Source organism: Papilio polytes, unplaced genomic scaffold (genome assembly GCF_000836215.1).
Source record: "Papilio polytes unplaced genomic scaffold, Ppol_1.0 DF823934.1, whole genome shotgun sequence".
Lineage (NCBI taxonomy): Eukaryota > Metazoa > Arthropoda > Insecta > Lepidoptera > Papilionidae > Papilio > Papilio polytes.
The window spans coordinates 1,479,261-1,502,408 of NW_013525270.1; the positions used below are offsets into that span (position 1 = coordinate 1,479,261).

General features: G+C 32.7%; 1 protein-coding gene across 1 annotated transcript in view; it reads left to right on the top strand.

Annotated features, from left to right (window-relative positions):
• LOC106101965 overlaps nt 1–23,148 on the top strand; it is a 71,437-nt gene that overhangs the window by 7,289 nt on the left and 41,000 nt on the right. The window contains exon 2 of the mRNA XM_013281356.1: nt 16,196–16,570. Coding sequence (XP_013136810.1) covers nt 16,196–16,570 — 375 coding nt within the window. The remainder of the gene's footprint in view (nt 1–16,195; nt 16,571–23,148) is intronic.

Here is a 23,148-nt window from a genome sequence, read left to right on the forward strand (position 1 = left end):
TAGTTAATAAGAAAAAAATAATTTTGGTTAAGTTCGATAATTTTTTTTTAAACCGAACATCGATAGTTTATAGTTGTTAGGTATGCGTGTTTGTTTCGTCACTACGATACCAGTCTATTAAGTACGGCATTTGCCTTCATACAAATTGAATTCGATACTTCATATGCGTCATTTATCAAACGAATCTATCTTATTTAGACAAACTATATTAGAGTATATTAACATGAAATTCAGAGATATAGTTTAAAAGATAATTCGTTCCGAATCACTGCAACTAACTACAGAGGAAACCTTGAAAGCAGTAGTTAGCGAAGTTTGTGGGAACTCGTCGTAACTGTTCCATAACAAATTCATCCTTCTCGAAAGTAAGTTAGCGCCTTTGAAAGCTTAATTACCTGGAAATTTGAGTGAGTCATTGCGCTCAATACTTATGCTGTTAACGTCTTGGCAACTGTTTTAATATAGCTAAATAAATTTTCCCAAATTATCTTACAGTCATAAGAGAACGCTTGTCAATGAATTCCTTAAAACTCCTTGTCTAAAGTCTCATGTATCCTATTTATTGTGCACATATGTACAAAGAGTGTTCGTTTTTTTATATTAATGACAAGGCTCTGAGGTATTTTTGTCAAATGAAAAGAAACCTAATAAATGTTTGACTTGACAGTATCTGCGAATTGCAAACGATTCAAGCGTTTCGCATATAAATCGTATGACTATAGAAATAATAAATTCTTTTATGTTTTCTTGTTAATTAAAAAAGAAATAAACGATATATTAAACCACTTATTTCTATTGATTATAAGCGAGCACACTTCTTTGACTAAAATATCGCACAACTGTTTAGTCGCGCTCTAATTCCTATGAGGTGTGCATACTACTCGATTTTTAGTTGTGCAACTAAACAGTTGAATGGACTGCGAAACAATTGACAAGCACAACAGTTGTGCGAAAGTTTAGTGGAAGGTGTGCGTGTGCTCTTTAAGCCGAGGGATGGTTCGCACTTTGTTGGTAGTCGAATGCTTGCTCATTCCGTTTTCCGCCGTCTTTGCTAGTGATGATTTACGGACTGCGGACGTTCGGGCGATTTTATAAAATGTCTGATAGTGGAGGGTTTTTATCGACAATTTATATCCATGTTTTTGACGTTTTTATTACATCCCTACTTCATTTTAAAATTCTTGTAATATATGACGGAGAAAATCTTTCTCTAAATTCTGTTTTAGATGTTAATTCTAGTTTTATACCTTAATTGACTGTTAAATATAATTTCCGTGTAAAGCCAACATATGCTTAGTCGTAACTGACAAGAGCGTGTGAGCAAAATTTTATCCGTCAGTTGAACTGTACAGTTTTAAACAATCGAGTTCTCAGTTAAAATAGCTAGAACTGAGCGCATGTATATGCCTATAGTATACAGAGTATAGAGAACATTTTCAAATCGCATTTCTATTCAAATGACTTTCGTTTATTTTTCAAACACATAAAACTCGTGAATTCAACACGTTTATCTCTCATGACCTTTTCATAGTTGCCATAAAAGTAAATTATTCATGAAATTGTTTCGTGAATTGAATAGAGGATGGCGCGGCCGCTTTATCAGCTATAAAGTTGTAAAGTATTTCGTGCCAGGGAGTGACACGGGTACGGCCTCCTCTGTACCACCCAAGTTCGATACCAACTTTGATGTTAGACACGAAAGAGGTCATTTGAATTATTGCCTTTTATTGTATTTAATGAACTCGATTTTAAAATCATATAAAAATCTAGTACGTACTTCCTAAAGTATTATAATTCAAAGAAAATATATTAATTATTGTTATTGTATATAATTCTATTCAAATAAAATTTCCTATCTAATTGTTAATATTAAAATCACAATCTTACATAACATGATAATGTAAATGTCGAAGTTTTCTCGCTAGCCATTTATTTTCCGTTCATTTTAACCCAGACAGGGTCGTTATCATTGTAATACTATTCGGAACAGACGGACAAACAAATCTAATATCGCTTTAACGAGCATTCTGTTGGCGGTATATCTTTCCGACTCCGCGCGGATCCATAAAAACAACCGATAAGCTATAGTGCTGGCCTTTCTGGATGTTTTCAAACCGACAAATACATTGAATGCTTTCCCTTCATCATGTTAGGATAGTAAAGGATGCCTTCATACGTATAACTAAATAATTGTTTGTAATTAAACTGAGCTGGTCGAGTGAGATGATAATGTGATTTATTGGCTTTGTATTTTTTGCAGTTTTTTCTAGAACATTTCACCTCCTTATTGGCTTCCGGGGCATTACGATCATTCTACTAAGTGATTATATCGTTTTTCATTGACCAGAACATTGTTATCTGCATCTTTAGTAGGACTTTAGGAAGATAGTACTAAATACTTATGGCGATGAGCAAAGAATTATAATATTTACCTACGTTTCTAATCTACAGTAGGGTGGTTAGCGTATTTTTTTAAAAAAATTGTCGATCTGTTTGTAATAAATCTATACAAACACGGCTTATAGTTTATTCTGTAATCCTCTTTCATTTGAAATGCATTGAAGCGAACCGTAATAAACTATACTTACGATCCATGCGAAACACATTTCCCGGTCAGGCGACTGCAGATAAATGGCAAACTTGGCAGCTACCACTTTCGCTGTATTTTTCAAGCCCGAAGGATGGTTTATGGCTTACCAAAGCGCTGCAAATGCTGCAATTTTTTTTCGTATTCATTGATGTAAGCTTCGATGTCCGCAGTTAAACAGTAATTTTTATCTTCCGATGGTTTAATTTTTAACCTAATTTATATTCTTGGACCTTATCTATATATCCCAAAATCAAAACTTGCATATCCATTTCAATGATTACTAAAACAGATCAGTCTAATTTTGTGTGCGTCTATAAGTTATGTAAAAATTACAGAAATAAGCAATAACAATTATTATCGACCAACTTACAGTGATATAGTTTTATACCTACTTGTAACTTAACGCTCTTAATGTTCATTTGATTCGACCATTTTATCTTAACCGATGATTTCCTGCAGATACAAGTATGCAACGGAATAAAGACCATATACGCTATAAATAAACAACGCGAAATAAGAGCTAAAGTGCTGTCTGTAACACTTAAAACTTTCATTATGTCGTCCATCAATAGACGTTCATAAAAATTGCTCGGTATACAAGTAACGCCGGGCTTACAGTGCGTAACGATGCGACGGGATGAGTGAGTAATGAACTTGACAGTGGTGATATTATTGCTGGCTGTAGGTGGGCGATGTGCATTCCTGTTGCCGACGCAGCTATAAATACCTGCGGCGTGTGTGCGGACACTAGGGATGTACTCAACATTATCGATTATAATACTGTTTTATTTGTGCCCTGAAAAAATTGAACCAAGGGTTCTAAGGTCACCGATGTATTCGACACAAAGATTTTAGTGGTTTTGTGTGAAAAGTGTTGCGCTTGTTACTTTTTAAATGGGATTCAAAACACGGGCACGGAATAAATCTAGTTACTGGTATGCTTAAATTATTTTCAATTTCAATTTTAATAATATTTAATTTCAATAATAGTTATCTTGTAGCGTTATCACTATCAACCATTAAATACGTTCGGGAAGTAATGTTAGATAATAAAAAACCAGTGTCCTACGACTAGACATTAACGTAAAAAGATTACTTAGTAATAATGTCAAGTTCAAGATACTTTAAATATTATTCTCATAAACTATCGATATTGAAATATCCCATCTCTTAGTCTCGACGCCCCTTTCCCTCTCTCTGTGCTCTCAGAACAGAGCTCGTAGCGACATCTATCATCTGAATGTTACTTAAAAAATAACGTGACCCTCGGGGACACTACGTCTCGTAACTTCGAAGTAGATTAATCGAGACTTTTGAGCCCGAATTCTTATAAATAGATATTTGTGGCTTTATACGGCTTCATTTTTGTTTATGGATCTTTTATGTTTATTGACACATTGACAAATATACTTTGTAAGTTTCGGTATTTTTGAAGTACCGTTTCTTTTTATTATCGGTGACCTTTTGCCTTCCCACCGAATGATTGAATTGTCACATTTTTATAGAAGCAATCGGACGCTAGCAGTATTCAATTCGACTTAGAATTAAACAGTAGATCTTTTTAATGAGGACAACTATATTTACTATCTTTCGTAAAGATCAAAGTTTGTTGCTACATCATCTAAATTTTTACTTTAATCTTGAAACGAAATGTACGCTTAACTTTTTCTGTTTGAAGAATATTAAATATTATCCACGCTCAACTCTAAACCCTTTCCAATTCGGCTTTATGAAATCCGATTTCAATTATTGTTTCGTATAATCCTCCGCAATTACTGGTAAAATAGAAAAATGAACGGTTTTATCGTTTGTTTTTACTTTTTAGCTTTGGTTACGATAATTTATCAAAAGTTCAAAGAACAAATTAAAATTTAAATTGTGGATTAACATTGTGCATGGAAACTGCGTAATATTTTCCATTTAAATTATTATTAAAACTAAGTACTATGTCCAATCTCCATTGTTATAATTCAATGAGTAGTTTTATTTTCTTTGCTAAAGATGTTATTATTTATTTTCTGTAAAATTAGCTAGGTATTAGCAGTGATTTGATCCAATTAATAGCACCTGTCCAAGTAAAACACAATCCTTATCATAAAACACACATGAGAGAAAAGCATTTACTTAACGATGCGTTCTTATCATTCTGCTAACAATCCAATGCGTGCACTGATAACATTTCTATCTATATAGGTCCTTTAGCACTTTACCTAATGCAAACAATACAAAGTGATTTACATTACCACCGTTTTCGTATCGTAGATAGACAATATGTTTTAATATCTAGTATAATTTTGATCTCTAGCACTTCTTGGGGTCAATAGTAATCTATAGCATTTTAAGAAACAATTTAGTACAGTATCTTAGACAAAAAGTCTATTCTCTAGCCTATCGCTTCTTAAACAGTTTGATAGATTCATTATAAATTAATTTTCCACTAAGAATTCAATTTTGAACATCTCAAGAACCGTCTACCATTTTACGATAGAACAAAAGAAATCGTTTGGTGTTTAATTAAATAGGGCGGCCTCCGTTCGCAAACGAGAAACTCATCACGGCTTATAGAATATAATTCAACATAAATGAGTTAAATATTCAACGACTTAAATACGGCATTCGAATCGGAGGTACAGTTGTATCAAAGTACAAGACTCGCTTTCAGCCTCTGAAATAATATTAATTTTACAGAAGCCCCGGAGGGTATTGTACTAATTTATTCTATCCTTTAATACGTTATAATACACTTGAAATAATAATTGAATATAATTCCGAATTAATAAGGTTATCATTAGGGTATGTATCTGTTTTTGTGAGTTCCAAAATATCAAAAAAACCTTGCAAAGCGAGGAGTTAGGATCTGAATTAAAGGTATACTTTTGGATTTGTATGACTGACATTAGGCATCACTAACCTGTACAAATGGATAGACTATAGACGTGGTGTTTTGTGCCTATTTGATATTCGCATCATCATCTTGGCGCTGACAGTCGCTATTGATTGCGGTGGTAAAAAATAGAAAAATAGAGACTTTTCTGTCATTTCCAAGAAAAGGCCGATCCATTTATACAGATTGGTGTTTATCAAGCTTAAGTTTTTAAACATATTGTAGTCATTGGGCACATTTAGATGCTAAATTATCTAAAATAAATAATATTAATGCATGATTGACTGCATTGTGCAGTAAATCAACGTCATCATGGGATTCAACAATTTTTGGAACGTCCGCTCTCTGGATGTGTTGATATTGTTATAAGACGCTATGCAAACAATACAACCGTCGTTATTGAACAAACAAATGCGTTCTAAATAATAATATATACGTTTATTTAGAACATCATTTAAAGTATGACAATAAAGCTAGACGTTGACGGATTATATTAAGATCTCTATTGCATTATGTCGTATGCATTTATTGCATTTTGCAGATAATAAAATACTCGTGTTTAACACTTAAAAGATACTTGAATGATGTGTAATATAGATAGATAACATAGATCAGTTTTCATAGAAAATATGAAATTTAAGACAAGAAAATTAATTATTAAATTAAACGTTTTTAACCATAATTTAACTGACTGAACTGACTGACCAATGACATCATTTATTATATATATAAAAATAATCCAATTGTAAACGATTACAAAGCCCGAGTTAAATTCTAAAAGTCATATTAATTTCGTTTTAAAAAAAATCTAACCGCATCCGTCGAAGCGACAGCCGGGAATTGGAAACGTTGGCAATAAATTTTCAATTTACACAGTGACTACGAAGTTATTACGTTGTTGCTTCAAATTTATCGGAATAAACGATAAAATTTAATCAAGTACGGCTGAGTTCGCTTTTAGAACTTAAGTAAACGGAAGAAATAAACTAAGGAACGTCATCTAGAGTTCTGTATGCTTTTGTTATTTTTTATTTTCATGCGGACGAATTCGCGGTCGAAAGCTAGTTTTCAAATAAATCTTCGAAAAAGTCACCGTGTTAAATGACGATGAAAAATGCAAAGAGCCATGACATTCTGCAAGGCCACTGCATCAAATCGACCGGAAACAACTTGGTCATCGAGATTAGAACAGTTTCCGTTACACGGTTAAAGGAAAAAAACTGGTTGTACGGTGTTTGTTTAAAATGAGCAAGATGATATTATTTTCAAATGTCATATTCGTTTCATAAATTTTCATAAAAATTGTGCAATAAATTTTCATTGGTTTGTCAATATTCCTGTCTACAATATCGATCGTAATATAATAAAAAACGAAATGAAATCGTTCTCACCTACGTTAACTCTTACAAGATTAGATATTCGATTTTAAAAAAGTGTTTTAAAAATAATAATGATATTATTAAAACGCAGACCTTTTGGTAATGGCCTTGGCAAAGCACTCAGCGATCGCATTAAAGTTAATAATGACTTTTATGTCAGCTCCAAGAATTAATGTTGCCATTTAATAAAATGTGGCATACGGAGTCGAATTACGAATACTCGACCTAATACGGTTGCTAAACGGGAGTGTTATGTTTTAATCTGGAACAAAATATTTGTAAGAAAAACGAAAGTAAAAATAGGCAGGCAAATTGGCAACTTTAGTATATAACGTACTAGCTTTCTCCCGCGACTCCGTCTGGATGGAATTAAAAAAAAAACAAAAGCAAATAGCCCATGTGTTCTTCCAGACTATCCTCTACATCTGTGACAAATATCATCGAGATCTGTTCAGTAGTTTAGGCTATAAACTCTAGTTAATCTCCAACTATCCATAAACTTTCGCATTTACAATAGTAAGATCGCTAACACTAGCCATAGGTTTTTAAACACTAACATATAGTACCATAGTAATGTGTTGTATTATGAGAGTGAGATATATCACGTAATACGACAAAAGACATTATCCTCCGGAACTTACCCAATCCATTATACATTCGGACTCAATTACATTAGAAGAAATCGTGAGATCTTTTATCTCATTGTATAGTCGGTTTGCTTCGAAACACAATCCGTGCGAAACTAGTCCAAGGCCAGCAGTAATAATACTCGAAACAACCACTTAAACTTACCTCTGAGACATTTTTAATAAAACATTTTCAAAACTTAAAAAGACCACGGGATTGTCAACTCGATGTTTGATATCAATTTGACATAACAATTCGTAGTGTTTGTTGTCAACTTGTATCAAGATGGAATGTGAATAGGAAGTATGCAAGTCGATATTGTGATTTAGAAATTATGATTTATTTGTTGTAACCATCTTACTAATCCTACTAATATTATAAATGCGAAAGTATAAATGGATGGATGGATGGATGGATGGATGGATGTTTGGTAGAGTTTGTAGCCTAAACGGCTGAACGGATCTCGATGAAATTCGGCATAGACGTAGAAGATAGTCTGAAAAAACTCATAGGCTACTCTCACTTTCGTTTTTTTTTTTAATTTCACACTGAAAAGTCGCGGGTTAAAGCTAGTTTTGTATAAAATTTTCCTTTTGTATGATCAAATTTTATATCAGTTTAATTTTCAAATGAATAAATAATTAACTTTTCACGAATTTCTGTCGACGGCTGTGGATGTTAAAAGTTTTGGTATATCGTAACAGCTGTACAGTTTTGCTCTGTTCATATTTATATACAAGTAAACGTTATGCAGTCAAAAACTTTTGGTGCAATATCTCAGGGACGGCAACTAACTTTCAGTTTTATTCAATTGAAATGTACTAGTTATTAGTTACTCGGTAGTAAAAATATACCTACAATTCAAATATAATTTTGTTTGTCGGTTCATAAAAATGGGTGCCAATTTTTCTAACAAAACAACCTGTAATAATTGTTACATTACCCTGGATATTTAAAGGAGGGGTCTACTAAATATTTGATCTTACCTTACTTATTCCCTAAAAACTATGAAAGATATTTGTAGTCAAAGAATATTTGACCTTCACTCAAGACAACACGTGACGGGAGACTAGGGAATAAAGCAAACGCAAGAAAATGGTCGGCATTTGTCGTATTTGCCAAACAGACGCCAGCGTACTATCATAATATTATTTTTCAATTGGTGCAATAATAGTAAATAGAAAGAAAATGCTACATTCCGTAGTTACAGTAGTTATATTCGGTATTGAATGGTTTTTCTTTGAGTTCGAAATCCATTATCAGACACAACCGGAAAAACGTGTTTTTTAGAACCTCTACGAGGAAGCTAGAAGATAGAACAAGGAAAATGTTATCCGTAAATTTCTTTTCCTCATAAATGGCAATTAATAATGAGAATTAATGATGAAAAAATTAACGATTCTGGCAATATTTCATTTAGAAATAATCCCACTCGAAGTAAGATGTAATATTAAAAGTATACAACCTTTTTCTTAGTGTAAATCCCTTTAAATCTACAAGTCTTAGTTCTTTTAGTTTAACTTTTGTACAGCGATATTATGAGTTGTTATATGTATATAAACAATAAAAAGGCGCACTGAGGCCGTCTTATACAATCTTATTTATACACGATAACATTTGTGCTTTGATTACATTTTTGACTTGCATTTGTAGTACGTGTACAATCACAGATAATATTCTTAAAGAACGTATTTTAAAATGCAAACCAACTAAATTCGTCATTATCTGACAATCTTGCCGACAATGCTGGCACACACAGAAAACGTGAGATGTTTTGATAGCATGCATTCGCTTTACTAATTGTTTTTACAATAAGACGGAGCTGTGCAAATTGTTGACAAAAATACAGTTACCCATTACTTGAAGTAACTGAATGCGTAATTAAAAATACCACGTTCAACTAAAAGTTGCTCAATAAAAGAGGATCTATATAAAGGATTCAATAAATCATACTTCTGTCGGAAGCGCGCGAAGTATCAATATCGAATGCTATTTGTGCTATGAGAGTGCTCGATCAAAACGTACAGATATAGTATAGAATAGCCACCATTCTATTTTATAACTAAAGATATGCTATACTCCTAAATTGAAACGTTACTTACTGAACTAGCGCGTACCATCCTTAGACCACACCTTCACTTTGGTTTATGTGGGATCGTGGTCGAGCGATGACTTAAAAATGATATGCTTTTATACCCATAATTTAATTTTCATTATAATGCATTTACAGTAAGAAACAAGTTCACATTTAACCTGATACTTGTTTCATGGCCGGCAATATCAACAGACCATAGCGCATCCTTCAACGAACAATTAGATATTTTTTCTGAGAACGTTAGCTGAGAATGCATTTAAAGAAGTTTATTGCATTTCTTGGAAATTATTGGTAATAGGATATCTTAATTTAATTACAAGATGCCACAGCATATTTTCATTAGCACATTTTAGTAGGCATAATGTAGTAAAAAAAAACTATAGAATCCATTCAACACTTAGTGATTTTTAAACGAAATACAACAGAACTAATCGCAAGAAAAATCTGTGATTTTATTAATGAGTACATTATAGTGGTTCTAATTATTTTCGATCTTGATTTACATTGAACCTTATATAGTTTGAAATTTATCTCATTATTATGGTCTATTGCCGGCTTTTAGCGTTTTATCAATTCCGTCTGTACGCCGAGCCGCGCCGTACTTTTCGATTGAATTTACTTTACGACTTCCATTAAACGAAAGTGATGCGGAGCGGGGCTTTGGAGGAATGGATTTCTAGGAATGCTTTTAATCCTTTGAGTAGTTAAGGGTTTACCTCCTTCATTGAAATTTGATTCTCGCAACTAAAGGTTTGCGGTGTCTTGTCTAATTTTCAAACACTGTTATTACTCGTATGTTCGGTTGAATTGTTTTACTTCACTGAATATTGCGGAATGTGATTGAGACGTCTTTACAGAAATTTCATTTTATGTCGATATAGTTGCTCGTGTTTATAAAACATATTATTTATGTTAATTTAATTTGACATGTTCACGATTTTGTTGTTTATACTTTGACGTATATATGTAAATGAGTCCTGGATTTTAGTGTATTTTCCCGATGCGATTAGAAAATGAATCTCGTTACTGTTTGACATTTATAAAGGTCACAATTAAATCTCTCAAAAACAATTAAGTTGGTAGCGCGCAATCATTTGTTTGCGGGTGGCGCGTCGCTCCGGTTTCAATTTACTGTGTCATAACCATTTCTTTCACTGCCTTTGTTTGAGCAATCACGCCGAATCCCGGGAGACGGGTAAACAGACATTTACTGTTGATGAATTCCTGCATATTACATAATATAGTCCCGGGATGTTTCCCAGTTTTTGGGCATTTGCCAAAATGCGTACAACAATCAGATTCGTTAAAAATCTCTAGAGTTTATTAAAAATGTATTTTACCTTACTATATAAGCAGGAGTAAAACATTTGTCTTGACGATAGTTAAGCGAAAGCCGTACTGTTGTGGAATGCCAGCCATCGGTAAGATGGAATTTAGAGCTATGTCATATTGAACCATAATGGAATCCAGTTCTAGAAATTGTTTCGAAAAGTTATTTGTGATGCTCTCCATTGTACTAGTTAAGTCGGTTTAAGATGCGCGAGTTTTTACTTAGATTGAACTTGCTTTCGCCCGCAACTCTGATCGCGTGGGATTGGAATCCAGACTATCCTCTACATATATGCCAAATTTCATCGAAATCCGTTCAGCCGTTTAGGCTACAAACTCTAATAAACATCCATCAGTCCTTTTGAACTTTCAAATTTTTTAATAATAGTAAGATGTCCTCCATCATTTGACAACGAGGGTAGTTTGGAAGCTATCCTGGTATTAATATCGGGCTCGTGCTCTGTTACGATCGGTCCTACTGCATGAGGGCACTCTGGTTTAAGTACTGCGCTCTACTCTAGCTACGCTAAGTTTATTACCTACCCCCATTTTATTACTTTTACGCTAACTCTTTAAAAGACTCGAAAACAGTAATAACTTTCATACTGAATTATTTTAATACATGTTTACGTAATTTTTATTTAGAGTAAATTTTTAATTAATTATTGAATAATAATTTAAATCACTTGACAATTTAATATTTTATTTCCAGAAATATATGCAATAATGTGAAAGTAAATGAATTAAAAGTTACGTAATATTGTTTTTCTTATGTCTAGAAATCTACAACGTACCAATAGATAAGATATAAGTCGCAGAAACCATATGATTTCAGCCTTTGAAATTCTATTAACCATTAACTTTTACTTCTACGAGTATTAGCTGACAGTTATAATTTAATTTCAGTACTATGATAGGCATTTATTAGTAAATCGATTTTCAATTTCTTATGCAGCTTTAAACAAGTATTTTTTTGAATTTGTCCTAGTATCTCGATATTATTATAAAATAACACCGATATTTAGTTGCGTTTACGCACAGTCTTGCACAAATATACAGACGCTAGCTGTTCCCTTGCAACTTCATCCGCATGAAATTATGAAAATTTTACTTTATTATTTACTTTTGTCAAATTATCAACACCAAATGTCAAACTGAGATGACATGACAAACCTTGGTAATCTTGTTTCCTTGATGTTGGCAGCAACTTATGGTCTCTTTCTCTCATTACGGTTTTTATCCACAATATTATGTTTATTGACGTGAAAATATATAGCCTAAACCATGACGTAAGTGTAGGCTTATTATTAATAAAAGATTTTTTCAAAAATATGCTATAATTGCTGACATCTTAGGCAACAAAGATGTGTGTGTTTACGCTTTATTATAATAGTATAGATAGTTGCGATAAAAAATCGCGTGCTATAACGCTAGCTTTGTGCTGAATGAACCTCCCACTGCTCTGATAAAGCGATCCTACTGTTGAGTATTGGAAAATTATACTAGTCGGTTCACTTTATAAGCACTTTCAAAGACCTCAAAGCCTTAAGTATCTACGCGGCACTCGCTAACTTTAAAACTCTTTGATACTAAACCGTTTATATCAGTAACTTAAAAACTATGCGAAACTGACAATTGCTTATTTTATAAACTTGCTGTGGCTTAACATCATTCGCGTGTGATTTTTAAATCGGCCCAGTTGTTTTTAAGTTATTTCAATACATACAAAAATACAACTTTTTCTCTTTTACAATCTTATTCTTACTAATATTATAAATGCGAAAGTTTAGATAAATAGATGGATGGATGGATGTTTGTTAGCGTTTGTAGTCTAAACGGCTAAAGGGATCTCGATGAAATTTGTCGTAGATGTAGAGGATAGTCTGGAAGAACACATAGGCTACTAGCTTTTGATTTTCTGAACTTCATGCGGACGGAGTCGCGTGCGAAAGCTAGTATTAGCATAGATTGAAAAATATGTCATGGAGCAGACACGATCATCGAGGTTATTAGATATTTTGAATGAAATCTTTAACATATGCAAGATACATATATATGTAATGTAAATAAGCATATATTGAAACACATTTAAATGACAGTACTTCATAGAATTTCTTCTCTAAACGAAAACTACACAGCAAGTCTTATTGTAATTTCAAATTATGTGCCGAAGATATTTTGAAATGTCACATCTGAATACAAATGGTTTGCTTAAAGCTTTCCTTGCAGTCTGAAATTCCTCATTGAATGGCAAGAGTTGTAGCGTTGTTTACATCTTGGACGTGGTTCGAAGTGAATTTTAAGTCAAAGGTAAAGACAAATATATTTCATTTATTTTGTTTTACATATTTTTAATCATGAAATTTATAAATATCAAAACTAAATGGTTTAGGTACTCTTATCAAAATTTGAAATATTAAAATTACAGAGAAAATAATTAAGTAGCCTATGAGTTATTCCAGACTATGCTTTACATCTATATTATATTCCATGGAGATAAGTTCAGAGGTTTAGGAGATACCCTCTAACAAACATACAAACTTTCGCTTTTCTGTTATTAAGATTATAATCATAGATTACATGTTAGGATACGGTATATACGTTATTACACTAACTACCTAAGATGTATACTATTGTTGTACATATAAATTAGTTTTGCAGTGCGTAGTTCTGCTCGTTATGGATTACAATTTGTGCTTGAAGCTTCGCTTTAATTATGCCGCGAGATAATTCTATCTTAATCTGATAGGCTTTGTTATATAGTAGTTTACAATAGAGCCAAACGAAATATTAAACCATATAGTGTGTGTTTTAGGCGGGATACAATTTTAATTATAGCATTTCTAATTTTTTAAGTAATCTTCTGTTTTCGTGAAGATAAATAAAAAGAAGATAAAAAAAAAAATTCAAGCTGTCTGAAGTTACAGCCAGATCTCTAACTATTTATAGCCGCTACAATATAAATTTAGAATATACTAGCTGTTGCCCGCGACTTCGTCCTCGTGGTAGTAGAAAACATACGAACTATGTAAATAACAAAAAACTACGTATCCCTCGAGAAGCGGACCATTTTCAGGGATGAACTTTATCCCATTTGTACTCCAGACTTTGTTTTATATCTGTACCAAATTTCAACAAGATATGTTGAACCGTTGCAGAATTATCGAATAATCATTAAAAAACAAAAATAATGTATCCCACGGGAACCATAACTATTTCCAGGATAAAAAGTAGCCTATGTGTTCTTTCTGACTATGATCTACGTCTGTGCCGAATTTCATGAGGATCCGTTCAGCCGTTTAGGCTATGAACTCTAACAAACATGCATTTATCTATATAAACTTTCACATTTATAATATTAGTATGATAGCCATAATAAATAGCCAGAGACAATAAAATTCACAAGTTACATAACAAAACACGACTAATGTATATGTCGAAGTACATTTATAGACTAGCATAGAGGAGCTTTAACTCACAAGAAATTCCCCTAAGCCACAACCACATGGAAATTAGTCTGCATTGTGCCTGACATGTGACAGAGGTTGGTGGGACCTACTGTCTGTTAAGTCTTGTGGTCTGCAATACTAATGAAGTTGTACACAACATACTATGTTTCACATAGATTGAATAAAGGATTTCTTCTGTCTGGTTTAGACAGAAATATTTATTAAGACTGATGTATGTAATGCAATGACAATAATTTTGTTGTTAAATCTTTATTAGGGTGATTTTATACGGAATTATTTTTCTCAGAAATTTCTCGATTTGTAGGGAATTTCAAATTTATGCAAACGATGTCGTGAACTCTAATGTCAGAGGACATTAACGTTGTGTAGTGACACGGCAATAATGTTCTAGAACGTTTAGAATACACTTCCGTTTCTAAGTATTTCTATTATTAAAAAAAAATCTATTCCGAATTCAAATAGCTCGTATTCTAAATTTATTAATATTTTTGCAATTATTGTCATAACGTTTTGTTAAAATGAATCTATTTCTGTCGCTATAAAGATTCTTCTGATTTTGTTTCTAATCTGTCACTTGATTGCGAATATCTGAGTTAAAAAAAAACACAATCACTATTTACCAATATAAGAAAAAAAGTCGGAAACGGAAAGGAAGTTCTATTGTATAACGCATTAACAATGCATCGCATACTGCGGCATTGTCTATAACACAATGCCTTTGCCAATGAAGGAGTTTTTTTTTATTCTTCCATAAATAAATAGAATTCAGAATGCTTGCATTTTAAAGTATCTTATTCTTCGAACGCCGGACATTTTGCCGACGGTATTCATAATACGTCATTTGACGGTCTTTGTTTTTGAACCGACTTTAATTCGTTTAGTTTAAGTTTTGCAATTGCAAAAGCAATTGGTTTTACCGTTTTTTTTAACTAATAATAATGATTTAATACCTTTCATTGTGTACGAAGAAAGAATGTGTTTTTGCGCTAAGTTTTTGCGTAGTTTCTGTAGAACAAAAGATCGTAACGAAATTGAGGTTAGTTTCGGTTAGCTTTAATCATCCTGTTTATCAAGCGGTCGTTTGATGTAAGCCGTAAGTGGAATCCAGTGTAACGACACACATTGCGGTTGCAACACTAATGAACCTGGGCCTGATTAAACCAAAAATCAATTACCACTTGTTTTGCCCGCCATATACCATTAATAACTATTAACTCTGAATTTCACAAGGTTTTTTATTTAAATAAAATACTTCATATGATATTCCTCACACATCCTGATACGTGTGCTTTTATGAGCTATCACTGGTAACCAGATTTCGTTACATTTTTGCTCAGTTCTAATATCAAGATGTTACATTATACTTAACACGGATTTTATTAAAAATGTTACTTGCTAAGTTCTTTTCAATATATTTCTAGAAAAGTGTTGACTGGCATAGAAAAAATATAAGTATTTTCTCATAGTAGATTTCAATAAGTGGGTTGCGCTTTCGTATTCACGTCCCGTGAATTTTTATGAATATGTACACAGCATCATAAGCAGGGCGCGGTACCAGCGCCTACTCGCACTCGACATCAAACAGACATGCTTTCATATTTCTTATATCAAAGTAATACGCTTAAGATCTAGTTGATGTAAAGGTGTGATATTAAAACACACTTAGTTACTCGTAAAGAGGCATTTTTGTTGTAACCACACGATCATGAGAAATCTCATGAATAATAGTGAAAATCTCACTCAATGAATCTCTAGTCTGTTTTTTTTTATCTCGGACTACTTGTTTTATGTTTTTTATTTGATCAGTGGTGTCCTTTTCAGATCCAAACCATCGTGGTAGAGTTAGTGACAGCGAGACAAAACACTGTCGCTATGATGCCGGCGGGGCCGACTTGAGGTCCCGCCACGCTATGGGCTCCAACATCAGCCAGCACTCGTCTAAAGGTCTCAAGGGACGCAGAGCAAGGTCCAGCGGAGATCTCTGCAATGGCGATTCTAAAAGTCAAACCGAGTCTTCGGTATGTGGCTCCGTGGTTGGTGATGTTATGGGATGGAATAGGTCCCTCCCGAATCATCTGGATGGTAACCGCCACTTAGCGGACTATAGTCGTGTCAACAATAATTATGGAGAGCTCTCGACGTACAATCGATGTCAGAAAGGCGGACGTGGATTGCGGTACAGAGTTTCAAAATCAGGTGAGTGGATGTCCTTTTAATAACATTTAACAAGATTTTCACTAGTATTAAACGTAAGTGAAAATGGTCATAGTTTTTTTTACGGATTTTCTAATTCCTTCTTTTATAAATAAGAACATTTAATTTAGGATCAATGTTCAGTTAGTAAACTTTTAATGCAAATAAAAACAACCGGCGCCGTAGTATAAAGTCACGTAGAACTAGACGTTGGCCAGCTTCCACGAACCGCGTCCAAACATTAGATCAACAAATTGAATAATAGTTTACAAACAGACCGAAACGGTTTTGTACGTTTAAGTCTGTTTTAATTGCGAACGTAATTGTTTGTTCCTCCTTTACGTTTTACGACGGTCCCCAAAACCATACGACAATATTACGTAATTATACTGCAGTTGTTGGTTATATTTATCGAAGACTAATACATTTTTTTTATTTGTATTTTAACAATCCGACACAATGTAAACGCCATTACAAAGTCACATAAATGTTGTTTATAGTCACATAAAATATCAGTGGTTGCTTTTAGCGCACCTCCGTCTTCATTATTGCGCAATAGTGGCTAAGAAAGCTAAGTCATCAACTTAGCCGTCTCAAGTGTAAGCAGGTAAAAGCTTTGGATTACGAAGGTAGGGTTGCCATATTTTTATCAATATACTATCGTAATTTTTCTTCTCTGAAACAGTACGTTTTTTTAATATTTTCTGGCATATTTAATGTTTCGTGTACTAACACTTGTTTACAATAATAATGCAGCCCTGTTCTGTGTTTACAAGAAAATATAGTAAAACCGTAACGTCGTGAAAAATTAATGACGGACTGAGCTCTTAATTGAAACCTCTTTACCACTTAGGAGCCCTGCCTTTGGGTTAAATTAACGGAGAATTGAATACTTTTTTCACAAGACATTCCTAATAACGTCTTAATTCTAACATTTTCCCCTTTCTTCGTAATAATATATTAGTTTCTTAAAGATAAGAATATATGACAATAATTGCTATATTATTAACCTGCGTGTTAGTCGGGAAAATGCATAAATAAACAATATTATTTAACTTAATTAAATGTTATACAAAATAGCACACAGCTTTGATATTAGATTACATTAAGATTACTTACAAATAATACTACTTTATCAATTCCAAACGGTACAAACTAACATAAATCCATCATACACATCATTTGATCATTCGTTAAGCATGGTTGGAAGTAACAACGTTAGAAAAACATGTATAACTTGCTTCACAAGACGAACATCGATCTTCTTGTTTCTTGTAACACGGAGCCCATGTGTTTTGCTATTATGTTCTTATCCGTATAGTATCAAGATATTCTTATATCAATACATCGTAAAAATTCTAAGAGGCTAACGTAAATATCACAAGGAAGTATGTTTTTCTTTCAGAAACATGTTTCTTGTTGTTTCGATATAATTAGCTGCAAGATTGGAAGTGGCATGATTGATTAATAGATGTATGAAACATGTTCTGGCACGAAAGATGTGCTAATTTATTTTCTTAGAAACATTTTTATTATAAGAAACAATTTTCTACAGTACTAATTAGCAGCCTGTGATAGTCTTTTCTTGTGTAAAGAAATGACTACGTATTTCCAGATGTTCGTAATATGACTTGGGCCATATAAAGTACTAGCTGTTCCCGTGCGACTTCATCCGCATAAAATTATATTTTTTTTGTTCACATTTGTCAAATTATCAATTGCAAATGTCAAAATGACATGACATGATGACAACTCTGCTTCCTTGATGTTGGCAACAACTTATGGTCTCTTTCCCACATTAGGGTTTTTATCCAAAATGTTTACCCCTTAGTTTAACGGCTTGTAAATACATATAGAAGCCTAAAGCGTGACGTAAGTATAGGACTTTTTATTAAAATAAAAAGAGTTATTCGAAAATATACTGTGATTGCTGGCATCTTAGGCAACAAAGAAGTGTGTGTTTACGCTTTATTATATTAGTATAGATTACAATGTTCCTCTTACGCAACATGACGAAATGGTTACTGGAACACTATTGGACATAAACAAACGGAACGACATACCGGGATTCTGATGGAAGAGTGCATTTGGAGATTCTCTCTAACGTATATTTGAATTGATGTAATGATGAACATCAATATTAAATGCATCGCTGTATATTCAGTATATTGTGCATACGTAAATAATATTTAGAAAGTATTTATAATTCCGAAGTATTGGGACTAAAATTTGGCCTATACCTACTATAAGTTAATAGAGCATTTATCAAACGTTTTGTCTTTCAGCAATAAAATATTGACGTGAGGTTAGCCTCATGCTATGTTTAGTAGTTGAGTATAATGAAACGTTGATATAATTAGAAACTTAGAGTGGCTGTACCATGCCGTCCTTGACCGGCATTATTGACGCAGTGGGTGACGTCGGCGCGAGTTTGACCCCCCTAGTGATTTATAACCCTAACCCTTTAACGACGTCTCTAGTATGCCCCACTTTTGTTGAACATAAATTGTCTAATCTTTTTATACTTGCCTAAAGTTGTGTACTTTGTAAAAGGGTCGCATACTAGATTAGAAGTTTTTTTTTATAGAATTTATCATATACTTCTCAGCGTTTTTGTTACTTTTACTTAATGTATATTGAATTTATTGAATCTGATAAAGGCAAAATAAAAACTTATTTATAAACATATTAAATGTTAGAAGTATGACTAACGGGACTTCCAAAAGTGTAGGTTATGACGAAATTTCCCTTGGGGACAGCGTTAGAAAGAGTGTTCAGCGCAGTAAAGTATGGTATGTTTGTAAAAGCTTAGTATGATGTTGAATTTTATATGGAGTCGATCGATGGATGGATTTTATAAGCAAGATTGATTACCTAATGGATTGTCTTTTAATGAAATTATAAAAAATATACACATAAAATTAAGTTATTTACAATATTGAGTCAGTAGCGAAAACAAAATGCGCCATGAGTTCTAATTTGAGTAGAATGTTTAAAGTCTTGAATAGTTTAAATAAGCGGTATTAAAAGCGTCGGGCGGTAGGCTTTAGGAATAATTGTAACTTTTCGGAAGTTCGTGTGGCCGCGAGGTGGAGCGACAGTCTTTTCATCTCTGTAAGGATTTTTATCAATGCTTTTGAACGTTGCCTGCGACTGACTTTTTCGCGGTTCAGTTTAAAAATAGAAGCTTAATATAATCGCTTCGAAAAAATCTTTTCATTAAAATTGTACCGCTTGAAATGTCAGCGTAATTTATGCGTTGTATTTAACATTTGTTTACGGAGTTATGATTAATTTTACTGTGTAATTTAACATACGAATTTATTAAACCAACGTAAGTATGTGCCATTTTAATTTTCCGATTACAGATGTCATCAAAGCTGTAAATCATACTAATATTATAAATGCGAAAGTTTAGAGGTATGGATGGATGTTTGTTAGAGTTTGTAACCTAAATTGCTGAACGGATTTTGATCATATTTGGTATAGATGTAGGGGATTGAATTTTGTTTCTTTTCAATTGCGGACGGAGTCGCGGGCGAAAGCTAGTTTATCATACAGTTAAACATTACTCAAAGTAGGCTTTGTAAATAAAGTTAGTTAAACGTTTAACAATCAAGTGCACTGTATCAAAGTGGTTGAAGGCAAAGGCAATAGAACGGTTGTCAGAACTGTAACAAAGTGAATAGTCAGAAGGGTGTCTGCGATGCAAAGCTGTGGAAGCGAAGCCTTTTCACGTCACTTTGAGGACTACAATCCAAGCTTTAAAGCGCACTTTGTGTACAGTTGCCGTTTGCACTTTTTAAAATGTTTAATTTCATCCGCTTTCCATTTTAAAAAGTTATAAAACCATAAATTTGTCGACTTTACCAACTGTAAGTGTAAATGTTGTCAATACTACTTTTTCTTGCATTTATAAGGTAAAAGGCTAGAGACAACATAGTAAACATTTTTAATTATAAAATAATTGTCAGCCCAATGATGTGGCCAATTAATAATTTAAGAAATTGTCTCATCACGATTACCAAATATTTTTTTGTCGTTTTAGCCTTGGCCTTAATTGCCACTAAATGTTTTTTAATTATTTCTGCAAAACAAAAGTTTTACGAAACGATGATAATATACAAAATTTGCCTTAATTTAGATATAATAAATGTATTTTGCATTTTTATGTAACCAATCTTTAAATATTAATATTTTAGACATCAAAATTACAAAAACCATTTAATTAATTTAACCAGCCACAGGAAACCCCACGGGATTACCTTTAATCCTCTCAGAAAAATAATTAAAACGGAACAAGATAAAATTAATCAATACAAGTACTTACATTTGATTAATTTATTAAAATGTGATGATCACTTTTTATAGAAATAATTCTATAAATATATCCCTTAACAACAAGTTTCACGAAGTCTGCGATTGTTTAATACTAGCTGTTCCCATGCGTCTTCATCCGCATGAAATTATATTTTTTTTATAGTTTACATTTGTCAAATTACAAATGTCAGAATGACATGACATTATGACAACCTTGCTTCCTTGATGTTGGCAGCAACTTATGGTCTCTTTCCCACATTAAGGTATTTATCTAAAATATTTACCCCCTAAGTTTAATGGCGTTAAAATATATAGTCTAAAGCGTGACGCAAGTGTAGGGATTTTTATTAAAAAAAGAATTATTCAAAAATAAGCTGTAATTGCTGACATCTTAGGAAACAAAGAAGTGTGTTTTTACGCTTTATAATAGTATAAATATAGTTTCCGAGGCCATAAATCTTTAGAGCTTTTTTTATACCTATTTGTCTTGTTATCATGCAAAGAAATGGAACATTCGTCCTTTTTAGGTAATCCTAATTTGCAATTCGTCCCTCCGCCGACGTTGATGTATGACCCGTTTAGCCAACGAATAGCTTTTAATTAGGCGGAGAAAGCGGCCAACGAAATTGTGACTAAACGTTCCATTGTAACTTTCCTACATTTAATTGGCCTTCTATTTTCAAGCTATTATTTCAAAAATGACATATTATGTGGAGAGATGATGACGAACAAGAAAGTTTAAGAACGAATGTAGATGGCTACAAAGGTAGAGGAAGACCGGAGAAAGTATGGAAGAATCGTGTGAAAGAGGAAATATTTAAGTAGAGAGTGAATTAAGATATCATGGCTGATGGAAGAGCATTACATTTCATACGGTCTCGATCTTTCATAGGGTCATGAGAAGGTTGATGATGAATTACTTCAAGTATCTGTCAAAAATAGTAACAGTTAAAGCTAGAAATAATATGTATATAATTTGGTTCCTAATCTTACTAGAGTTGGGAATATAAACATCATCATCAACATCAATATAAACATCCATAATCTGCTTTGAGCCACGATCGTGATTTCTTTTATTTATTTTTAAATTTCAACGTTGATAATAAAAGCAGCTTAGTATAAAATAAAAAATATTAAAACTATTTTATGGCGCTTTATTTATTAGCTCCAATGAATTTTCCATTTTCATCAAAGTTCCACTTCTTATCTGAATTTCTCGAACAAAGTCGTAAATCAAGACGAATTAGGAAAGTACAACTTCAAGTTACATTTTCTTTACCAATTTGTCTTTCTACTAATCAGTGAAAAAAATACGGGCCATTCTTCCTGTGCCTAAACATTATTACTGCTAATTTGTAGAAGTTTTCCTTTTAACGTTGTGTTTTCTTTTCGTTGTAATAAAAACGTCGAATGTCTTTTTTCTGGAATAACAATAAACCTATTGTTATTATACAATATCACAGGTTGATGACATAATAAATATTACAAAGTAATTCGTGATGTTACATTTTCAATTTAATTTAGTTAACATAATCGGTTAACATCGCTTTTCCAAATGAAACTAAAAGGGCACTTCACCAAAAAGCTTTAACAACATGAAAACAGCTTTTGCAAAATGAAATACTCTCTCGCATAAAGAGCTCTGCACTAATCCTAATTTTAATAAAAGCCTGTAAGTAAATGAGCGGTGTAGAGGCTTGTGTTGAACACACATTATTGTGCTCATGGTTTAAAATTGTTAGCTTACTAAAAATATTTTAACAAAATAGGGTTTCTAGTGCCTCCATTTATATAGCTAAGTATGTATAAAAAGCATACTTCTTAAAGTCATGATATTTTCATCAACTCATCATTATAATTTCCAAAATATTAAACAAATTGTTTATTTTTTACTCCTCATTAACATCGCTTTTGTATTTTATTTGTTTATAATCTCTTATTTATTATTACTGCACTTATGTTTCCTATATAAAAAAAACTAATTGTGTAAATCACATAGAACTTTATATGAACAGCACACAGTTAAAGTAACATTGTCCAGCTAATCCGAGCTTGTGTTAACTGCGGTACAACTTTGAAATGTTAACTTTTAGTTTTATATTGCAACGGATTTTCTACATGAAAAGTTTGAAAAATCCTTGATACGATGAACTAGAGCTATGCGACAATATTTTGAGTAACTAATTGTAGTTTAGTTTGTATTTTTAGTTTTATCGGATTAGGACTGACAGTGACATTAGAAGTAAATTAAACTTACGAAT